The sequence below is a fragment of the Rattus norvegicus genome, chromosome 1 (assembly GCF_021556685.1).
Source record: "Rattus norvegicus strain SHRSP/BbbUtx chromosome 1, alternate assembly SHRSP_T2T, whole genome shotgun sequence".
NCBI lineage: Eukaryota > Metazoa > Chordata > Mammalia > Rodentia > Muridae > Rattus > Rattus norvegicus.
Genome location: NC_141534.1, coordinates 159171325 through 159191666, shown reverse-complemented (window position 1 = coordinate 159191666; position 20342 = coordinate 159171325). Strand labels below are relative to the sequence as shown.

The 20342-nt window shown below is 38.9% G+C and overlaps 2 protein-coding genes across 15 annotated transcripts in view; one reads left to right on the top strand and one right to left on the bottom strand.

The window, feature by feature from the left end:
• The window catches only part of Ankrd42 (ankyrin repeat domain 42), a 43053-nt gene extending 39225 nt beyond the window's left edge, over window positions 1-3828 (top strand). For 11 of the 14 annotated variants that reach the window (XM_087656617.1, XM_087656609.1, XM_087656604.1 and 8 more), the window contains 2 exons: window positions 585-729; window positions 3449-3828. In XM_087656617.1, the coding sequence (XP_087512743.1) occupies window positions 585-729; window positions 3449-3535 (232 nt within the window). In that variant the 3' untranslated portion in view covers window positions 3536-3828. Of the gene's footprint in view, window positions 1-584; window positions 1286-2234 lie in introns of those variants that run through there. The other 3 variants (XR_015685421.1, XR_015685429.1, XM_087656682.1) reach the window with 3 other exon arrangements.
• Window positions 3829-5594: 1766 nt separating this feature from the next.
• On the bottom strand, window positions 5595-19152 carry Ccdc90b (coiled-coil domain containing 90B). The gene is given in 9 exon segments (NM_001024885.1): window positions 5595-6002; window positions 8786-8900; window positions 10699-10752; window positions 11220-11291; window positions 11372-11413; window positions 12468-12569; window positions 14330-14433; window positions 15185-15304; window positions 18751-19152. Coding segments are annotated over 9 exon segments (771 nt in total). The 5' UTR covers window positions 18851-19152; the 3' UTR covers window positions 5595-5940.
• Window positions 19153-20342: the final 1190 nt, after the last annotated feature.

Sequence of the window (20342 nt, the reverse complement as noted above, 5' to 3'; positions counted from 1 at the left end):
GCCAAGACTGAACCCCCAGTGAACGTGATTGTTGGGGGGAGCATGGTAATGTGGGGAGGATGGGGAGGGGAACACCCATCTAGAAGGGGAGGGGGAGGGGTTGGGGGATGTTTGCTGGGAAACCGGGAAAGGGAATAACAATTGAAATGTAAATAAGAAGTATCCATGTTAATAAAGATGGAGGGAAAAAAAAAGAAAGAAAGACAGGCTCCCAGGTCAGTCTGACAGAAGGGGGTTCTCAGTTGCAGTTCTCTCTTCACTTGACTCTAGCTTGTTTCAAGTTGACAGAAAACTAACCAGCACACAAGTATTAATCACCCGCTCCACATTTTCTGTCACTGATTCCTGCTTCATTTTTTCTATCTCTTAGTTCTTGTTACCTCCCAGCACACCATGTATTCTGTTTATTTTATGGTCACTGCTTGTCCTCAGTCCCTAAATCACTGCCTGTTTATGTAAGATCTTATGTACAGTTGGCAAATAAATGATTCATTTTACTTGCTATAGAGTTAACAGTGGTTTCCACTGTTAACAAAAAAAGTTGCTAGGTAAATCAGAACTGACTGAACAAACATTTTTGATAGGACCATCACAGAGCTGCAGGAGCAGCTGGCCTATGAGCGACTCCGCAGGGAGAAGTTAGAGTGTCAACTGGATGAGTACCGAGTGGAAGTGAATCAACTCAAGGAAGCGCTGGAGAAAATCCAGGTCCCCAGTGCTGAGGCTATGGTTGGTGTCTTTACACATTCTTTTTTTTTTTTTGATAAATGGTATATAGAAGTGCCTAAGATTGTAAGCTTTGAGTAGGGGTTGAATTTGAATCCTCTCAATAATCTTTTTTGATGTGGGTAAACCTTTGGTCTATTTGAACTTGTGCTGCAAACTAGAGCTAACTATAGTTTCTAAAATAGACATCACGATTGTGAATTTGACACTGTTTACCACTGTGAATAAGCATTTTTTCTACTTTCTGGAGCTGTATTTTGAGTTTCAAATATATCTCTTGTAATGAAAAAAAAGTCAAGATCAAAAGGACAAGAATTTAAATAGTGATTCCACTAGGTGTCAGTTTTAGACAAAGAAACAACTTCTCAACAACCCAGATCAACACCTGACAGAACACAAGAAATTATAGAATAAGGACAGAAAAACAGTTTCTCTTAGAGCCATCCAATCTCATTTGACTAGTCTTTGATCTCACACTTCTGCAAGAAAAGGCTATGTGGGGCACACCTTTAATCCCAGCTCTCAGGAGGCAGAGGCAGACAGTTCTCTGAGTTTTAGGGTAGCCTGATTTACAGAACATGTTCCAGGACAGCCAGGGCTACATAGAGAAACCCTGTCTCAAAAAAACATACTGTGATGTGGCCTTGGGGACAGCTTATCCTGACATTAGGGATACTGAGAAACATTTCATCCTTTAGGGAAGTTTTCTTCTGCAGTCATCATGGATAAATGATCTCATACCTCTGCCACCTTGTCTGATCTGTAACAAAACATCCTGCTCTTTTATTTCATGCAAACTGTTAACCTCTTAATCACTTCAGAGAATGTAACATAAGAGTTCCTTGCAAGATGTTAAAAACAGATCAATGTACTTCCTTACACCAAATTTCACTGTCCAGATGAACCCACTGCTAACAGCTTAGTATTTCATGCCGTGTAGCAAATTTTCTATTTACCCACAAATACATGTGTGCATGTCTTCCTTCATTTCCTCCTATTTATTTTTTTCTTGAAATAGGTTCTTAGCATGTATCACAGACCTAAAGTGCACTAGGTAGCCCAGGCTGGTCTCATTTACAACCTTTTGCCTCAGTCTCCCATGTATTGTGATTGCAGGTATATGCCACCATGTTAGGCTAAGGTGTGTGTCTTGTTTGATCACATGAATAGTGTGACACAGGAACAAATTCAGACCCTCTGTCTTCCAATCATATCTCCATTTCTTTAAAGATGCTAACATTTGTACTTCAGTGTTAAGCTCTCACTAGGGTTTCCTTTGTTCTGATAGCTAAACTCATATCTGAAATTCCTAGCAGAGTCTAATTTTAAAATGACTAAAACCAAACTTAACAAGACCAGATTTTCACCCCAGATCTCTTTTCTTCTCCTTTCCTTTTGTTTCTTCTTTTCCTTCTTTCCTCTGTTCTCTTCCATTTTTCTTTCTTTTCTCCCTCCCTCCATCCTTCCCTCCTTCCTTTTTTTCCTCAAGACAGGGTTTATCTGTGTAGCCCTGACTGTCCTGGAAATCACTCTGTAGACCAAGCTGGTCTCGAACTTATAGAAATCCAAGTGCCTCTCCCACCTGAGTGCTGGGATTAAAGGTGTGTACCACTAGGGTGTCTGGCCCCCTAGGTTGTTTGTTTGTTTGTTTGTTTGAGACAGGGTCTATGTAACCCTTGCTGGCCCAGAACTCATTATGTATATCATACTGTCTGAAGCCCCCCGGATGGCAGGATGAAGGAATAAAGGTGGAAACCACTAGGCAGGGCCAGTTTTGGATTCTTGAATCTTTCCGTCTATTTCTTTCTCCTTTCATCCATAAACTGTAGACATCTTGTCCTTCCCTATTCAAATTCATTTGAGTAAAGTTTGTTTTCTTCTGTCATTTCTTGTTCTGATAATCTTTGGGTTTAGCTTTAACTTACTGTATCAGCTGTACACTTGCCAATTCTTATGTAGATGGTCCTTTCTGAACTTTCCCAGCATCATACTTGTTCTTCTAGCTCAAGGTCCCCTATCAGACTTGCCCCATAAAAGCCCTTAGCAGGCATGTTACTGCTGTCCCACCATTCCTGACCAAATATTCTTTCTGCTAAGCTCGTCGTACTGCTTTGAAGGTGCGCCCCCACTTTTAGCTTGTTAAATACTTTACCCAAAATACTGACATTCTAAGTTTCATGAGAACGTTTAACATACATTGAGATTTTGGCCATTATCAATAATAGTTATTGTTATTTAATTATGTATTAGGCTTGATGTCAAGGCTTTTTGTTTTGCATCAACTATTTATATTACAGATTGAGAAGCCTAGACAGACAAGTGTGTAAATGGATTCAGCAATGGTGGAGAATGGGCAAAGTGGAAAAGGAAATATAAGTTGGTAATGAATACTGTACAAACAAAAACTCGTGAATGGAGAAGTCAAGAAATACAGATCCTAGCCCTATAGGGTTCTTAAAGGTTCCAAATGAAGTTGTATTAGCACATCCTACATTGCAGTTATGCCAGGGAATGTTAGTCAAGATAGAAGCAGAAATGACAAGTCGTTCCCTTTGGGGTTTCTATTAAGTAGCAAGCACTGACTGACTTTCAAGGCTCTCCCAGTCTTACTGATTCAGCACATGAACTTTACTTTACATGTACTTTAGACCCAGGAACATATCTTCTGGACACATAGAAGAATGTTAGTATGGCACTTTTATTTGACTCTTTTTCTTTATAGGAAGATGACTCCTGTGAATATAGCAAAGAGAAGAGGCGAATGAAAAAAAAAAACTCTCCTGGGGGCATGTTTGTGAGAAGGTTCTAATCAGTGCAGTAAGGTTAAATAAAGCCTTGATTTTCCTTCACTTTAGAGGTATGTGAATAGATAGAAATCCTTCAGTTCTGAAGGTGAAAATGTTATACATCAAACAGACTTAAAAATTCCATGGACTTAGGATATTTTTTATATGCATATATATGCAAGCCAACATCTATGAGAAATAATTTTGCAAGTATTCATATAAACTGTGAACTATGAGATGGTATAATCTAATAGTCAAAGGAAATCCAATTCTAGATAATAAAATTATTAAAATGATACTATGGCTTCACAATAAAGTTGTATTTTACTGTCTAGATATACTACTACTAATATGCATGATCTTAAAGAGTTTTGACCTTTGCTAAGTATTACAGTACAACATCTAAATCTAGCACTTAAGAGAGCGGAAAAGTATTAATGGGCATCTGTGCTCCACAGTGACTGTCTTAAGACACTCGTGCGTGTACACACACACACACACACACACACACACACACACACACACACCCCACTGTGACAAAAATTTTATTTAGTCAAATGACTTCCAACTTTTTTTTTTTTAAACAGAGCATCTAGACTTGAGGGGGTAAAGGTAAGTATTAAAACAGAACGGCTTTACAACCATTACCAAATGTCTCATTCAAATGCTTTACATGAGTGAAAATCTACTCTCTTTTAAAAAAGAGTCCATGCTACACCTTTACTAAGGAAACCCCTTAAGTCATCTGGTTCCGAATTCCACCTCTGCCCTGTGCTGTGAGTTTTATAGAAGTAGTTAAGAGGCAGACTCAGCAGGACCAAAGCACATGGGTTGTTTTCTCCTTTCCCCATAGCCCCAATGAATTGAGACTCTGTCCTTTGTTGACCCAAAAGCAGCTATGGTTCTGATTTAGTTCTCAAACATTTTCATCCTATTTCTTTCTTCCTATGGTGAGCCAGCAAAGTATGTGGTGGCTATTTAAACCTAGCTAGTATGAGCAGGATTTGTTGGCCCCAAGAATCTGCTGAGATCAGATCAGGCTAGTCAGAAGTATGGCACGGATAGCTGGGGATGAGTTGGAAAAGTGCTTGCCTAGTTTAATATCCAGCATCACATCAAATATGGCATGAGTACATGCTCATTTTATGTCTAGCACTTGGGAGGGTCAAGGTGATTCTTGGTTTGTCAATCTGGATAGAGAACTCAGATGTAAGAGATCTGGAGAGATGGCTCAGTGTATAAAGAACACTGTATTTGCCTCTCTAGCGCTCCTGTAAACATGGGCAGACAGCCTGTGTCTGTAATCCAGTGCTGGGGGCAGAACAGATAGATTCCTGAGGTTTGTCAAGTTAGCTGAAAGGGTAAGCCTCAAGTCTGGGGAGTGAAAAGGGGAAGGGGAAGAAAAGGGGACAGAAACAGGTGGGTTGGAGGAGGGGGGAGAGGAGAGACTCTGTTTCAAAAAGTAAGATACAGAATGAATGAGGAAGACACCCAAAGGTGATGTTTGGCCACCATATGAATACATATGTAACTCATACACATACACAAACAAAGAGGAAAAAAGGAAGAGGGAAATGTGAAGACTAGATAACAACAAAAGGAGGCAAGCAAAACAAATGTGAATAACCTTTTTTTAGTTCTGGTTAGGAGGTTTCAATCCCCAACTATGAGATGGTACTATGTATTATGGTACACACACACAGACATACACACACAACCCAAGAGATGTTTGAATTTAAATGAGTCATTGGGAAAGTCTGTTTCATATAGATGGGTAATGTGACATAATTCAGGAGGTGAGGATAATTTCTGGGGAACAGAGGGTGGTTGGCAGACACCTAATCAGCCAACATACACTAAGTTTTAGGTTCAGTCCTTGGTAGCAAACAAACAAACCACCACAAAATCTACCCCTCAAATTCTACACATATGAAAAATTAAAAAGATACATGTAATCAGAAAAACTATACATTTCATTTTAAGTATAACACATTTAAATGGGATTCACATTATTTTAAACTTATTATTCACTACAAAAAAAACTCCACTTACATAGGAAGTCACTTTGAAAAATCAACCAACTTTGTTATAGTATTTTATTTTATATAAAAATCTAATTGCAATAATAACCAAGAAAATAAAATCCAGCAAGTGTATAGACTACAGAACTGTTTACAAGAATGTAATCTGATAACAAATCCTATTTCACTTACAAAGGTCAAATGCAAAACTTTTTATTGCTATAGTTGTCAGAGGATAAGGACCAAGTGCACTTCTATCTCAAGCCAGGCTTTGAGTTAGAGCTTTTCAACATAAAGATGTACAACATAAAAATAAAATACCAAAACACTCCATTTAGTCTACAAGTTCTTTGAAGAGTTTGTAGTAAGTACATTCTATGGAGTGACCAGCAGCAGCAACAGGAGGGTCAGTTCTCCTTCCAGAACCTATAAAACCCCAGTGCTATCGCCAAGCAAGTGAACACCGAGGCTGTGAAAAGAAACAAACTATGTTACAAGCCATAGCTTAATTATTTCAGACAATAAAAAAAAAATGAACAGAAACAGAAAATCAAACTTTTATCTCATGTTCTTTTTCCCAAGAAAATTAAACTAAGAATAAAAGGCATTTGTAAAGGCAATAGTTACATCAATAGCTTTCTATATTTTAGAGATCAAAACAAAAATAATTAAAAAAATATAAATGTCATGTCAGAAAATGTAAGCAGTGCTTCAAAGTTACTAACACAAGGTCTTAGGAGTTCTGTTGTTGTGATAAACACCATGAGCAAAACAGCTTGGGGAGGAAAGGGTTCAACAACTCTCAGTCACACCCAATCACTGCAGGAAGACAGGGCAGGAACTTAAGGCAGGAACCAGAGAAGGAACTGAAGCAAAACCAGTGTTGCTGACTGTCTCACTCAGCCTGTTTTCAGCCTATCTAGAGGTAGTGCCACCCACATCAGACTGAGTTCTTCTCTCAGTCATTAAGACAATTCCCCACAGCCTTGTCTACAGACTGACCGTATGAGGTGTTTCCACAGTTGAGGTTTTGACATGTACCCATACTTCCAGACACTTGGGAGACTAAGCCTAGAAGGTTTGGGCAAATTGACAGCCAAACCCTACCATGTCTGCTGTTTGTAAATCTTTAAGAAAGGGAATCTTACTGTCTTATAACAACATCTCAGGTATTCTAGAACAAATAGATCCATATATGCTTTATCTTCCTACTTATTTAAAAATGTGTAACTGTGGCTTCCTAAACTGCTCACTGGCAACAACAGTACTAAAATATACTTAAAGGAGGAAGGAGAAGATGCTTCAATATTACTGGTTCCAAATGCTCAGCAAAACAAAAGGATGACTTAAGAAAGTCTATTTTTATGTGTATGGGTGTTATACCTACATTTATGTCAGTTCACCATGTGTATGTCAGGTACCTGTGGAAGCCAGAAGAGGGGACAGGATCCTGGAGTCACAGATGGTTGTGAGTCTCCATATGGGTGCTGAGAATCAAACCTTGGTCCTTTAGAACAACAACCAGTGCTCTCAGCCATTAAGCCTTCTCTCTAGACCCAGCAAAATCTTTTTTAAAACAATTGCTAACTTGTGTATTTCTTTTGCTATTACCACTAAGTCTATTAGATTTGCCTTGTATATCTATGAACTGCTAAAAGAAAGTTTTCTGGAAAATGCCACCATCTTCAATTTGGAGGGTAAAAAAGTATTTTGTGGTGTTATCCCTACCCCTACCACAGGATCCCTCTGTGTAGCCCTGACTGGGAATTCACTCTGTAGACCAAGCTGGCCTTGAACTCAGAGATCTGCCTGTCTCTGCTTCCTGAGTGCTGGGATTAAAAGTACCCAGCAGTATTTTGTTTGTTTTTAACTGTGGTATTCTTTAGGTAAATACTCAGGAGAATATAGGGAAATACCAGATAGAATCTGAAACTATTTCTTTGTTGCTTTGAGACTGATTGTGGAAGAGAATGAACATTCCAAATGCCTGTTTTAGAATTTCCTTTAGCATTACAGTTGAACTCAAGACCTTTGGTTCTACAGACTTTGTCAATGTAGGGGTTTTCAAAGCCTAACTTTAGATTTTTTTTTTAAATCTGAATTTTAAACATGAACCTAATGTTAGAAATAAAAATAGAGCCCTTAAATTAAAAAATAAGGGGATATACATCAGTTGAGGACTGAGACACATTCATCTTCTAACGTGCCACATCACAAATAGTGGGTGGCCAGAAAACCACTATGATGAGGAATTTTATTTATATAGTCATTTGTTGATACACACATTTAAAATAGGTATATCTTTTGACCCCCAGGTTTTTGTTTTGTTTCTGCCTCCCAAGTGCTGGGATTAAAGGCATGTGCCACCATGCCTGGTGTTACTCCAAATTTTAAATGTGTACAGCAACATGGGTATAGAATGTGTGTATTTAGTGAACATGCACATATATGTTCAGTAGTACTGCTCTTAAGGATGAAGAAATGAAAGCAACACTGCTGGGGAAGTTCGCATGTTGATACCTCAAAATACTATGGTTAGTAATAAAAAGATGTTAAACACTTAATGTTTAAGTACACCTCTAACACTTAGTTACATTTAACACAAGGAGTTAACTAAAACGGAAAAATCTTTTTTATAACTGTATCTTACCTGTATACAGAAGACAACATATAAACTAATACTAAATTAAGAGGGTGAGGGGATTTTCATTGCTCTTGAATTTAAATTAAAACATACTGCTTTAGACAAGTAATATTTAATAAATACATTCTTCCTGTCACATGAGCCATAAAAATCTTAGGTCAGACTGAAGTTGTGGAGCTCAGTGTGAGCCAATCTAAGTACGGGACAGTGTCTATGTGCTCACTTGGTCCAAGGTAAGAAGTTTCCTTACCCTCCACTGCTCTCCTTTTGCTATGTTTTTTAACAGCCCATATCTACTTTTGTGATCTTTCTAATCCTTTCAAACCTTTCCAATAAAATGACATTTTTCATTGTGGAATTTACACAATTAATTTTACCATATTGTTCTTGGGTTTATTTATCTTCTTGATAACCAGACTCCTTTTTCTATCAGTAAAACTGCACAGCTGCTTGCTACTCCAATCTTGAAACTGGTACCTTCTTCAAGGAAAACAGGGTACCAAGCAACGAAGGAGAATTTCTAGCTCCTTTTTATCTCTGTCCTGGCATGGTTATTCTGAGAGTAGGAACCAATAGATCCAAACATTCACTCCGACAGACAGACTTACCTGCAAGATAACGAATTGTCTCAAGTTTGCTCGACTCCATCAGTGTTTTTAAGGAAGCGATTTCAGTGTCAATTTTATTACTGGTCTCTGAAATAATACTTTTAGTTTGCATATCCTGTAGCAAATCAGAAAAAGCAAAGAATTAAGGTTTTATCCCTATATATTATGGACAAAAACATTTATATTAAAACCTAAAACTGTGTGCTAATGGTGCATTTAAAAAAGTCTTAGTAGTAATGAGTACTGCCAAGTGACAAAACATTCCTCCAATTTCATATTGGGAAATAATTTTCTTGAATCATTCAATATTGGACACAGTCTACTAAAAATCTCTTAGGGTATTCAAAACCTAACTATATATGATAACCTAAGAAGCAAACGTTTTAGTCCCAGAACTAACACTTTTGTATGTAAAGTCTTTGGAATATTATTAACCTTTCAAACATAAAAAAGACAACTTTTAAATATATTCTGCCATAAATACCAACCAAATTGGTACCAAGCTGGGGGGTAACTTTGCATGCACAGGGGACAAAGCTCAGAAATGGGTTGATGTGAATTTGCTCATTTCCTTGTTTATCTACTTTCTCTGGCCAAGGAGTCAAAGAAAATGGGTTCTTCAAAGAGCACAGGTGATTCTTCCTTACTAAATCCTGAGCAAGAGAACTTTTAAGAAAAGGATGAGGCTAAATCAGAAAGCTGGGGTTTACTTACTAATGACTTCTTATAGGGTTATTAAGCATATAAACAGGACTTCTCAGTACTGGGTTTCCAGTCTGGGTTCTTTGAGAAAGGATACATTGCATACTTGCCAGGTTTGGCTTCAAACTCACTGCAGTCCTGAGTGCTGGGATTCCATAGCACGCTTGGATTAGAATCCTTTAAATGTATTTATTCTTACATGTGCATTGGTGTTCTGCCTGCGTGTGTGGATGTGTGCATAGGGGTGACGGATCCCCTGGAACTGGAGTTATAGATAGCTGTGAGCATCATGTGGTTGCTCTTTCTCTGAAAGTTGAATCTTTCTCTGAAAGAGAAGCCAGTGTTCTTAACCACTGAGCCATCTCCAGCCCCTACAATCTATGTTCTTATCCCAGCTCTACCACCTCCTGCTTGTGTGATTTTAACCTTTTTGTATCTTATTTTCCAAACTGCTAAAGTAGAAATAACAATAAGCACAGAGCTGACCTGAAAACGTTAACAGACATGTGTAAATGTATAATGGTATCTGGTACATAATAAACATTAAATATTTACTCTGAGTTTAAAAAATTAAGGATTTTTCAAATTTAAATCTATTTACTTAAACAATAGTGTATTTTATTTTTATAACAGTTACGTCAATGTAAAAAATAGCTTAATTTTTTAAAAGCATGTCATGCGAAAGTTAATACTTTTTTTGAGGTGTGTGTTTTTCACTATGTAGACAGTTTCACTATGTAGCTTTGGCTGGGACCTTACTATGAAGAGACCAGACTGGGCTCAAACTCATCTACCTCTGCCTCCCAAGTGCTGGGACTGTGGCCCAGTCCAATCCTTCATCCTTTTAAAAATGTTTTTAATTTTATTTTACATCGTGTGTCTGTGTGTGGATATGTGTTGGAGGCATCAGGCATGTGACCCTTGGAACAGAGGTTGTGAGCTGCCTGATGTGAGTGCTAGGACCCAAAGTCCAGACTCCTGTTAAGTGTGGTGTGCGGAGTCATCTCTCTAGCCCTAGAAAGCCTTTAATTCCTACTCCACTGTAGCAGCTCAAGAACCAGCATTTCCTCAGGGTGGCTTTCCCCACAGTGCTGGCAAACTGTGACGGAGGTGAAGAATCAGATTCTTTAGGGCTAGGTAACCCAAACTTACAACTAAAACTTAGAAAAGCACATGAGATATGAAAGAGAAACTTCTACATAGTAACTTACCTTTTTGGTAAATTCATTGGTTGCTTCCATAAGTTGTTTTTCTTGATCTGTGAACTAAACGATATGACGTCAGATTAAGAGAGAGAATGAGCAGCAAGATGACAGCTGCCGCACACGCCCAAAGCCTGAGCTGGGTCTCTGGAGCCCACGGCAGGTGAGAGAACCTGCAAAGTTGCCTCTCATGTCCACATGTGTTATAACAACAGCAACGTGAGAGGGGCTACAAATGACTTCAGAAGGAATAAATACAACAAGAACGCTTATTTAAAAACGTATCGGAGGGGCTGGAAAAATAGCTCAGCAGTTAGAGGACTTACTGCTTTTTCTGATTTCCTGCACTCACACTGGACTGCTCACAACTGTATGTAACACCAGCCCCAGGGGATTAACACCTCTGGCCTCCTAGGTGGATATATAATCATACTTACATCTATACATAATTAAAGATAATCTTTAAAAAAAAACACACTACTGGGCACGCACACAAGAAGTGAAAAAACAAATTTTAAGAAGCATGTTACCATATCTGTCACTCTGCTCCGCTCCAGGTTGATGTCCAGCCTATTGTCTGCTCTGATTCGACTGGTTTCATTCTTTAAAGAAAATTAGTATTTTAAAAAATGATCTTGTAATGGGTATTTGTTTTGAAACTAGTGGAATAAATTTCACTTACAATCAGCTGCTGCTTAACTTGATCTAGTTCAATTTTCATTTTCTAGGTGTAAAAGAGGTGACAGTTAGGATCAATCCAAAAGTGCCTGTGATTACTTTAAGTTTCAAAACTTAGTAAAATTTGGGTATCTGGCTTTTTTAATAAAGAATTATGATTTTAAAAAAGAACAGACCAGTGTGTTCATTAAATATATTTTAGGTACAAAACATTTAGTTTTGGTGTTAAATTTTACTTTTAAAATGATTTACTTTTTTAAATTGAAAAATATTTAAGCTAGAGCTGGTTGAGACGTGGCTCAGTGGTTAAGACTGCTTGCTGCTGCTCTAAAGGCCCTGAGTTGGACCAGCCGCCTATGACCCCAGTGTCAGGGGATTTGACACCCTCTTCTGACCTCTATAGGCATGTCTCTCTCTACAGCCCTCCTCCTTTCCCCTCCTAAGCCTCTATTCCCCCAAATAAATCTTAAACTAAGTTGATCTGGATTTAACTACAAAAGTACATCTTGGGGGTTCACAGAGATGGCTCAGTGGTTAGGAGTGCTTCCTGCTCTTCTAGGGGGCTTGAGTTCAGGTTCCTAGCAGCCAAGTTAGGTTGCTTACTACTACCTGTCACTCCTACACCACAGGATCTGATGCCCTCTTTTGGCACCTGCACCCATATACATACAGCCACACACATAAACAGAACTTTACAGCTCAGATCCTTCCCTCTTTCTATGATTTTTATATAAACACCTTACAGTATGTACTCAGTATGTAAGAAACTGGTTTGGAGATGAAGATTAGGTAATCTAATTTAACCTTTAAACAGTGACTTGTGTTTGTTTTTTGAGACAGGATCTCACTTTAGCCTTAGTTGGTCTGGAATGTGCTATGTAGATCAGGCTGGCCTTAGACACACAGAGAATCAACCAGTCTCTGTCTCCTAAGTGCTGGAATTAAAGGTGTATATCACCATGCCCACCTTTAAACAGTGACTTTTTAATTTAAAAGCTTTGTAATACATCATATTATTTGGTGTTACTAAGTTATTTACTAGCATACTTGTGAGATCAGTTACTTTTTTATCACTACTAGTAAGCTAAAAATTCTGTTACCTCATTCTCTGCTCTCAGATTTGCAAATTCACTTTTCTCTAGGATGACCATGTCTTTTCTGATGGAATCCAAATGAGCCATTAGCTGCTGGATGGTTATTTCCTAGGAAATAAAATAAAAATAACTGAGTGACATGAAATAGTGGCATCCTTTTACTTTTGAATTGTTTAAAAGAATGTCAAAACGCTAACATGTTGCAATCTGGTTTTACTCCGTCCCAGAAAAACTGCACCCTCTCCCTTTCTCTTTGCACTCTTCTCTCTTAAATAGCTTCTTCTTTCTCTCTTTTGGTGAGAGTTGGGCACATGCTATTCTGTCAGATCTTTCTCTGATTCCTCACTTTGTCTGCCACTCATTAGACAACACTTTCAAACATGGCTGCTTCCTTCTAAAAACTAACTTTACCTTCATTATTCTTTTATCCTAGAGGTGGGATTAGGTTCCTAAATGAACAGGGTGTTTTTAACATCGCAAACCAGTATTTTTTTTTTTTAACAAAACACCTTTTTTTTTAATTAATTTTTATTTATATGAGCACACTGTCACTGCCTTCAGACATATCCGAAAAGGGAATCAGATCCCATTACATATGGTTGTGAGCCACCATGTGGTTGCTGGGAATTGAACTCAGGACCTCTGGAAGAACAGTCAGTGTTCTTAACTGCTGAGCCATCTCTCCAGCCGCACAAACCAGTAGTTTTAAAAGCCAAAAGTTTTTCATAGTAACATTTTTACACTGAGTGCTATTTTTAGTATGCAGGACTAAGTGTTTCTGGCAGCAGGAATGGTCCTCAAATCATAGTTTTAAATCCATGCTTGCATAAAAAGCATGCTTAACATGTAATAGTAAGTTATTTTATTGAAAATGTCAATAGCTCCTTTGACTAGACCACTATAAGACATAACAGAGCTTTGGGAGAATTAATTAAATGCTTGGCCATTTTTTCCATTTCTTTAATTTACTAGTTTGTGATGATCCGGAAATAAGATATGCTAAAAATAATGCAAAATTGAAAAGAAAGTTAAGGTATTTTAATGTCTAACAAATTAAGAAATACAGTAAAAATCTTTAAGAGCTTTTGATTTTTCTCTAACCCTTAAAATAACTAAACTGCATAAAGAAGATTCTAATTTTATATAAGAAACCTTAATATTTATGGTTATGAAATAACCATCTGAAGGAAAAAGACTAAATTTGAAAAAAATAAAATTAAGTATAAGAAGAAAACAGATTTTTAAACAGTTGAAATGTCTGGTTGATTTTTGTCTGTTATCATTGAAATATGAAGCCTTAAAAATCACTCAAGCCATGCACAGGTCAGCAAAATGACTTAGTGGGTAAGCATGTGTGCTGCCTTAGCATCACAACTTGAGTTCAACCCCCGGACTCACATGGTGGCAGGAGAGAACCAACTCTCGAAAGCTGTCCTCTGACCTCCACACTTGTGCCATGGCATGTACCCTCACCCCCAATAAATAATGTTTAATTCTTTTTGAAGAATTTTATATCCCATCAGATTTAAATACTTCACCCATGTTAGTTCTTTCTAGCTTACAAAGTCTGTAAAAAATAACCATGGCACGGCCATTCAAAACATGTTGAAAGGCTAGCTCTTTTGCGTTGGAGAATTTTCCAGGGGAAGAGTTTTCACTGCAGTCTACCCCATGATTGAAATTCTACATTCATCTCTCACAAGGGAAGATGACTGAATTCCACTCTAGCTATCAAGCACTCTTGTTATGGGCACTCCAATTCTTCTAGGCAGATTCTGAGAAAGGCCTTTCTAATTCATCCTTTCCTCCTTCCTTGGAAAAGATTATGTAATGGAACTATGAGGAGTGATAAAAAATGGACGTATTACCTGTTGGGCTTTCGTCACCATCTCCTTGTAGACAGTATCCAGGCTGACATTTGATAACGTACTTAGGACCGACACAATCGTCTGTGCTTGCCCTTTGTCAAATCCTGCAGACAAGCAAATCTGCATTTAAAACATACCTCACCAGCAGAAGAGACAGCCAACAAACTTTCAGTAGCTCAACTATAATACTTAAAACAGTTACAATGAAAAGATGGACAGTACTATCTTATTTTAAAAGCACTCTGTAATCCCTAATTAGATATACAACAAAATTGAATATTTCTAGTCTTTTTTGGTAGTGAGCATATCATTGGCAATAAAATGGTATTTCATTATTTTCATTTATTCTACAATAGTACTTGGTTGATAGTGAAGTTAGGTAGATGCATACATTTTTATTATTTTTCTGTGCACTACTTTTTTATGGCCTTTGCCTACTTTTCTATAAAATTACTAAACTTTCTTTTATTGATTCCTAAGACATTTATCTAGAATTTTAGTAAGCAGATTCAGTATTTCTGAATACCACTCTGCACTGCCAAACAGGTGTTCCCTTGTAATATATTACCATATCTGGAAATATTAATTTTTTATTCTTCCACATTTATATTTCCATTCAGAATTTAGTATTAGCCAAAAAATGCTATCATTCTGGGCATGTAATTTTATGCTATGCTTTTTTTCATTCTCTATATATCCTTCCTAACAATGACTTTAAGTGACTATAAAACATTCCAGTGTATGGTCAGCATTCTCTTTCAATAATCCCTCTTAATTGTTGGTAACAGTGCCGCTGACTTGGGCATTTATTATATGAGTGCTGCTAATTTTCTTCTAAGTATTCATGTTTCTCACCATGAGTTTCCAAGTCCTGCACCAATGCATGGGTATCAAAAGTTAATTTTCTTTGTTCTAAAGGAGTTATTTCCACTGGCCTTCTATCATAATACGACTTAGTTGTAGTGGTCAAGAAACCTGAAAATAGAAAAAGATTATCTTGTAGTAATTTACAGTGGTATCACACTTTGGCTTGCTTCTAAAGAGCTCTCCTCATGCATTTAAATACAATTCTAGCTTCCCAAATAGGTGTCCTGTAACGTCACTCAAATTAACTGACTCTTCTCAACCCCTTTCACATTTGATGCTATCCTGTACATGGCAAACATTAACAGATATTCATTTTTTTCTTTTAGCATTCAAATACTAAGAGTTGGTCTAAATCCTAATGTATGTATTAACTGCTTTAGATGCCACTGCTTCTATTCTAACTACAGGGAAACAGAGTCTGCCCTACTTTGTTCAGTGTGCAGAAGTTCCTTAAAAAATCTTTGTATGTGTATGTTCTGACCTTCTGTTCCCATCTGTACCCATATCATTTATTTCCTGGTTCTCAGCTATAATGGTTAATGGGTAATTGAACCAGTCTAGAAGCCCTATGCTACCTTGGCTGTATTTTTCATACTGTATCTTTAGGACTCACAAGGGCACTTGTGTTACAGTTCCCTTCAACATGGGAACATGTCACCCCTTCAGGGAAGCTCCTTAGGCTGGATTGTATACAACTTCCTGATAGAATAAGCAATACAAGATGAGAGTCCTTCTCAGAATGAAAGATGCTGCAGAGATTCTGGGAGGAGCCACACGCTAAGGAGACTCAGACAAGCTGAGCTGAAAGAGGACTCAGACCAGAACAGCTGTCCCAAAGAAGCAGAAAGCAGACAAACTGCCTAAACGGTTCAGACCAACTGAGGCACTTGGAAAGGATACTACTGAACTGCCTGCAGGCTGTATGGTATGCTCCAGGTTCCCAGCATTATGAGCTGTCACCCATGGGGGTGGGCCTTGGTAATGCTTTCAGTCATTTCTGCTTATCCAGTAAAGTAAGGAACTCCAGTACATCTCAGGGTTCATCAAGTTGGATTATGTCATAATCTGTACTTTGGTCTGTACTGGGCTTTATAACTAGGTGAGCTGATGGATGTGTTTTGTCATGCAACAGCATTTTGACACACAGGTGAGTCATAATCAATGAATTTGATTTAAAGTTCTGGAGCATTTACTGATCAGTATAGGAGATCTAAGAGCTACCAGGCATTTCTGACATCTTCCTGTCCTAATCCATTAAATTCCCAAAACTCAACTCAAACACAGTATAGTCTGATGAATCTTACTATGAAATATTTCCTCCAAGGATGAATTCTGCACGTATAAAAATTCTTAACTATTGTGATACATTAAGATAATAACTGTTAGGCTGGAGAGATGGCTCAGTGGTTAGAGCACTGACTGCTTTTCCAGAGGTCCTGACTTCAATTCCCAGCAACCACATGGTGGCTCACAACCATCTGTAATAGAATCTGATGCCCTCTTCTGGTGTGTCTGAAGACAGCTATAGTGCACTTATATATAATAAATGATTTTTTTTTTAAAAAAAGATAGTAACTGTCAGTGTGGTAGTCAAGTATAAGGTGTTCTACCAGATAAATGCTTCCAAAACAAGGTAGTAGTATTCTCATTTTTAAATTAAAAGATCATGCATTAAAGCTGCATTTGGTACCTAATGCTGAATATGGTGATTCTAGCACTCAAGAGACTGAGGCAGGAGGATCATAATTCAATGCTAGCCCGAGTTACATACTGAAACCAGTTCAGACTAGATCAAACCATACCAGGCTTAGAAAAGGCAAAGGAATTTGCTTAGGTTACAGACACAGTGATAGGTAATAGGATTCAAATTTAGGTTCTTTTGACTACAAAGCTCACATCTTATCTATAGCCTGTGTTGTTTTACTTTATCCCAAGCTACTTATATATCTAATTACTTAAAGGACAGGTTTAATTCCAACACTCAGAAGGCAGTCCAGTGTATTTCTGCGAGTTCAAGGCCAACCTGATCTAGAGCTCTAGGACAGCTAAGGTTGGTTACACAGTGAAACTCATCTCAAACAACTCCAAAGAATATACCCTAACATTAGAGTCTACTGACATGCTGTATATGTGCTATAGGAGATCTATGGCAAATTAAATGAACTAATGAAAACACTCCCCTCTCCACCTGAGGACTAATTCAGTACTTCTTAGTCATAAGGCTGGCAATCTGTACTTAAAAAGAAACATCTGTAGTGTTTCTGATATTCTGCTAAGTGTGGTTAATAATAACAAATTAAGACTGCAGCACCATCAATGAGAAAATTTAGACAAATCACAGCTTCCTCTGCATTTCACTATTTAAAGAGTGTTGGACCAAATAAGGTATTTCCATGGGATAAGGATCAACTTTCAAATTTGCTAGACTATTGACATTATTTGTCTAGAGTGAGCAGGAACACAAACCATGCACTAATTTTAAGGGAGAGGGGACAAGATTTCCTCTCAAGAGTAATCAGATTCAAGGGGAATAACCTGACAATTATATTAAAATATTAACATTTTCCTGGGGTGCTATAATTTTGATAAAAGTACACAGATAAATTGAGATTTGAATTATTTCCTCATATTCAAAATAATGCTACCCCTTTGTGTGTGAGGCCTTTGTATCCTGCTGTCATGCTCCTATTTCTCTAAAAGGGCAGCTCTCATTGAACCTGGAATGGCTGAGAGCCACAGCAAGGGCCTTTTATGAGGGTACTGGGGATTCTACTGTGTGTTGTTATTCTTGTGCAGCACATGCTTTTACTAGTGGACCCACATCCCTATCCTTTTTTGAAAAGTCCATCAGACTGTGTATTTATACTATCTAAATACGTAATCAAAGATGTGACTAATTCTAGCAGTTAAACAGCAGACAAGGGCAGCCTTGACTTCAAGTTAGTGGAATAAATAGAATTAAATAACAGGCTATAAACAAAACAGTGGCAAACAACAAAACCACACAAGTGTGGAGGGAGGAGAAATGTGTCTGAATAGCTCAAATTCATAATAGATCCAGAAATAATAAAATGTGGAGGTTGGGATGCCTTTTACGGTGGAAAAAAATGAAAAACAAAAGTATAAAAAAACTCTAGGAAATAGTTCTCAGAGTAAAGTAAGATAGTCTCCTGGATACACAGACTAACAAAGGGCCCAAGTGTTTGGAAATGTATAGGTTCCAGGGCATTTAAAAACAAAACAAAACCCCACTATGTAATTTGTAAACCAGGATACTCGCAAACTACCTAAGAGTTCATTAACGTTATGACACTGAACCCCGCTCCGTGCCCCCACCAATTCAGAAGCCTAGCGGAAGGGCAAGTCCGCTGGGTCTAAAAGGAAGGCAGCCCTCCAACAGACCCCATCGGTTCAGCCAGCGACCCGCCCTCCCCGGAGCCTCGCGGGTGGCTTTGCGCGGGTGGGCGGGGCCCTGTAGGGGGTGTGTCACTCTCGCGGACGCCTGAGCAGGCACACCCGCCCGAACATTCTCCCTGAGCGAGTCTTCGCCTCACCTCTCCGCAGGGCGGGTGACAGACGCCCGTGGGGACTTGAAATCCAGCGGATTCCACTGCACTCGGGACGCAGGAACCGCCAAATCCAGCGGTTCCTCATATTCTCGGAGCTCCGGGTCAGCAAAGGGAAGCGGAATGTTGTTGATTCTCGCAGAGGCTTTCGGACAATGAAGTTCTCTCACCATAAGGATGCTGGGAAATGTAGTTTCCGATCTGTCACTAAAACACTTGTGGGGTTTTTCTTTAACAAAGCTAGGCCTCTTCACAGAGCCACACTTCTCATGACTCAGAGCTTATCCCTCTAGTCCATCGCCCCTTCCCCATCTCTTCCCGCCTTTACCGCCCTAAGAAACCGGGATCTTGGAGAACCTCTGGCGCCCATTTGCTGGTGGCGAGTTTGTCCCACAGCAAGCTTTCTAAACCGAGTCCTGTGTAGTCGCATAGCACCATGGGACTCGCAGTCCTCGCTGCTGAGGATTGTGGGGATGAGACCGGGTTGTTTCCTCGCCCAGAAAGCTTATGGAAGTACAAACCGCTGCACACATTTGTAGTTTCGCGTCTTTCTGCTTGGCCCTCTGGTGCACTGGAGGACCAACTGTTTTAGGCCTTTCCTTCAGGAAAACGAAATGAAAATTCTCCATTTACTGGGTCGATATCGTTCATGGTTTATCTCTCTCCGACTTAAGTTTCCAAAGTCATTGTTCCACCTGGTATCAAACAACGTACTAGTTACAATTGTCTTACCTAGACTTCAACTTTGTGGGAATCAGCTACCTACCAACCACCATTTCAAGCTCTGAGGCTCATTAAACGCAAAACTTGGTTCCCACCAGCAAGTACTTTAGTAGATTACACATGGAAGGAAATAAAAATGATTCTATCGGGGGTACTAGGGACAGAGGCAGGAGACACATCTCTCTACTGCAGATGGTTTCCTAGCATTAGAAGGGGAGGGACTCAGTGAACTAGACTATTGGGGGGAGGGCGGCAATGGGGGGAGGGTTGGGAGGGGAATACCCATAAGGAAGGGGAGGGGGGAGGAGGGAGGGGGAGGGGGGAGGGGGGAGGGGAAGGGGGGAGGGGGGAGGGGGATTTTTGCCCGGAAACCGGGAAAGGGAATAACACTCGAAATGTATATAAGAAATACTCAAGTTAATAAAAAAAAAAAAAAAGGAAAAAAAAAAGAAGGGGAGGGACTATTAGGAAAGAGGAAGGGGAGGGTAACAGGAGCAGTTAATGGGGAATAAACAAGCATAAAGTAATTATATTCTTGAGTAAGAATGCCATTATTAAACCCATCACTTGTACAGTGAATGTACACTAATGAAAGAATTTAGAAAAGAGGGGAGAGGTAGGATTCAAACCTGTTTTCGAGGATTTCCGTAAGCAGAGATAGTAGAACACAGGGTCCGGGAGACAGGGTTGGAGAGAGCAAACACACTTTATTAATCTGTTCTTACTCATGGCCTTTGCATATGTTGCAACTTGGAGAGCATTTTCTAATGTATTAGATCACCTTCTTCGTAATGGGCAGATCCCAGCTGACGCGCCATCTCCTGAAGCCTTTATGCTGCGTGCACCTTTGGTGGTTT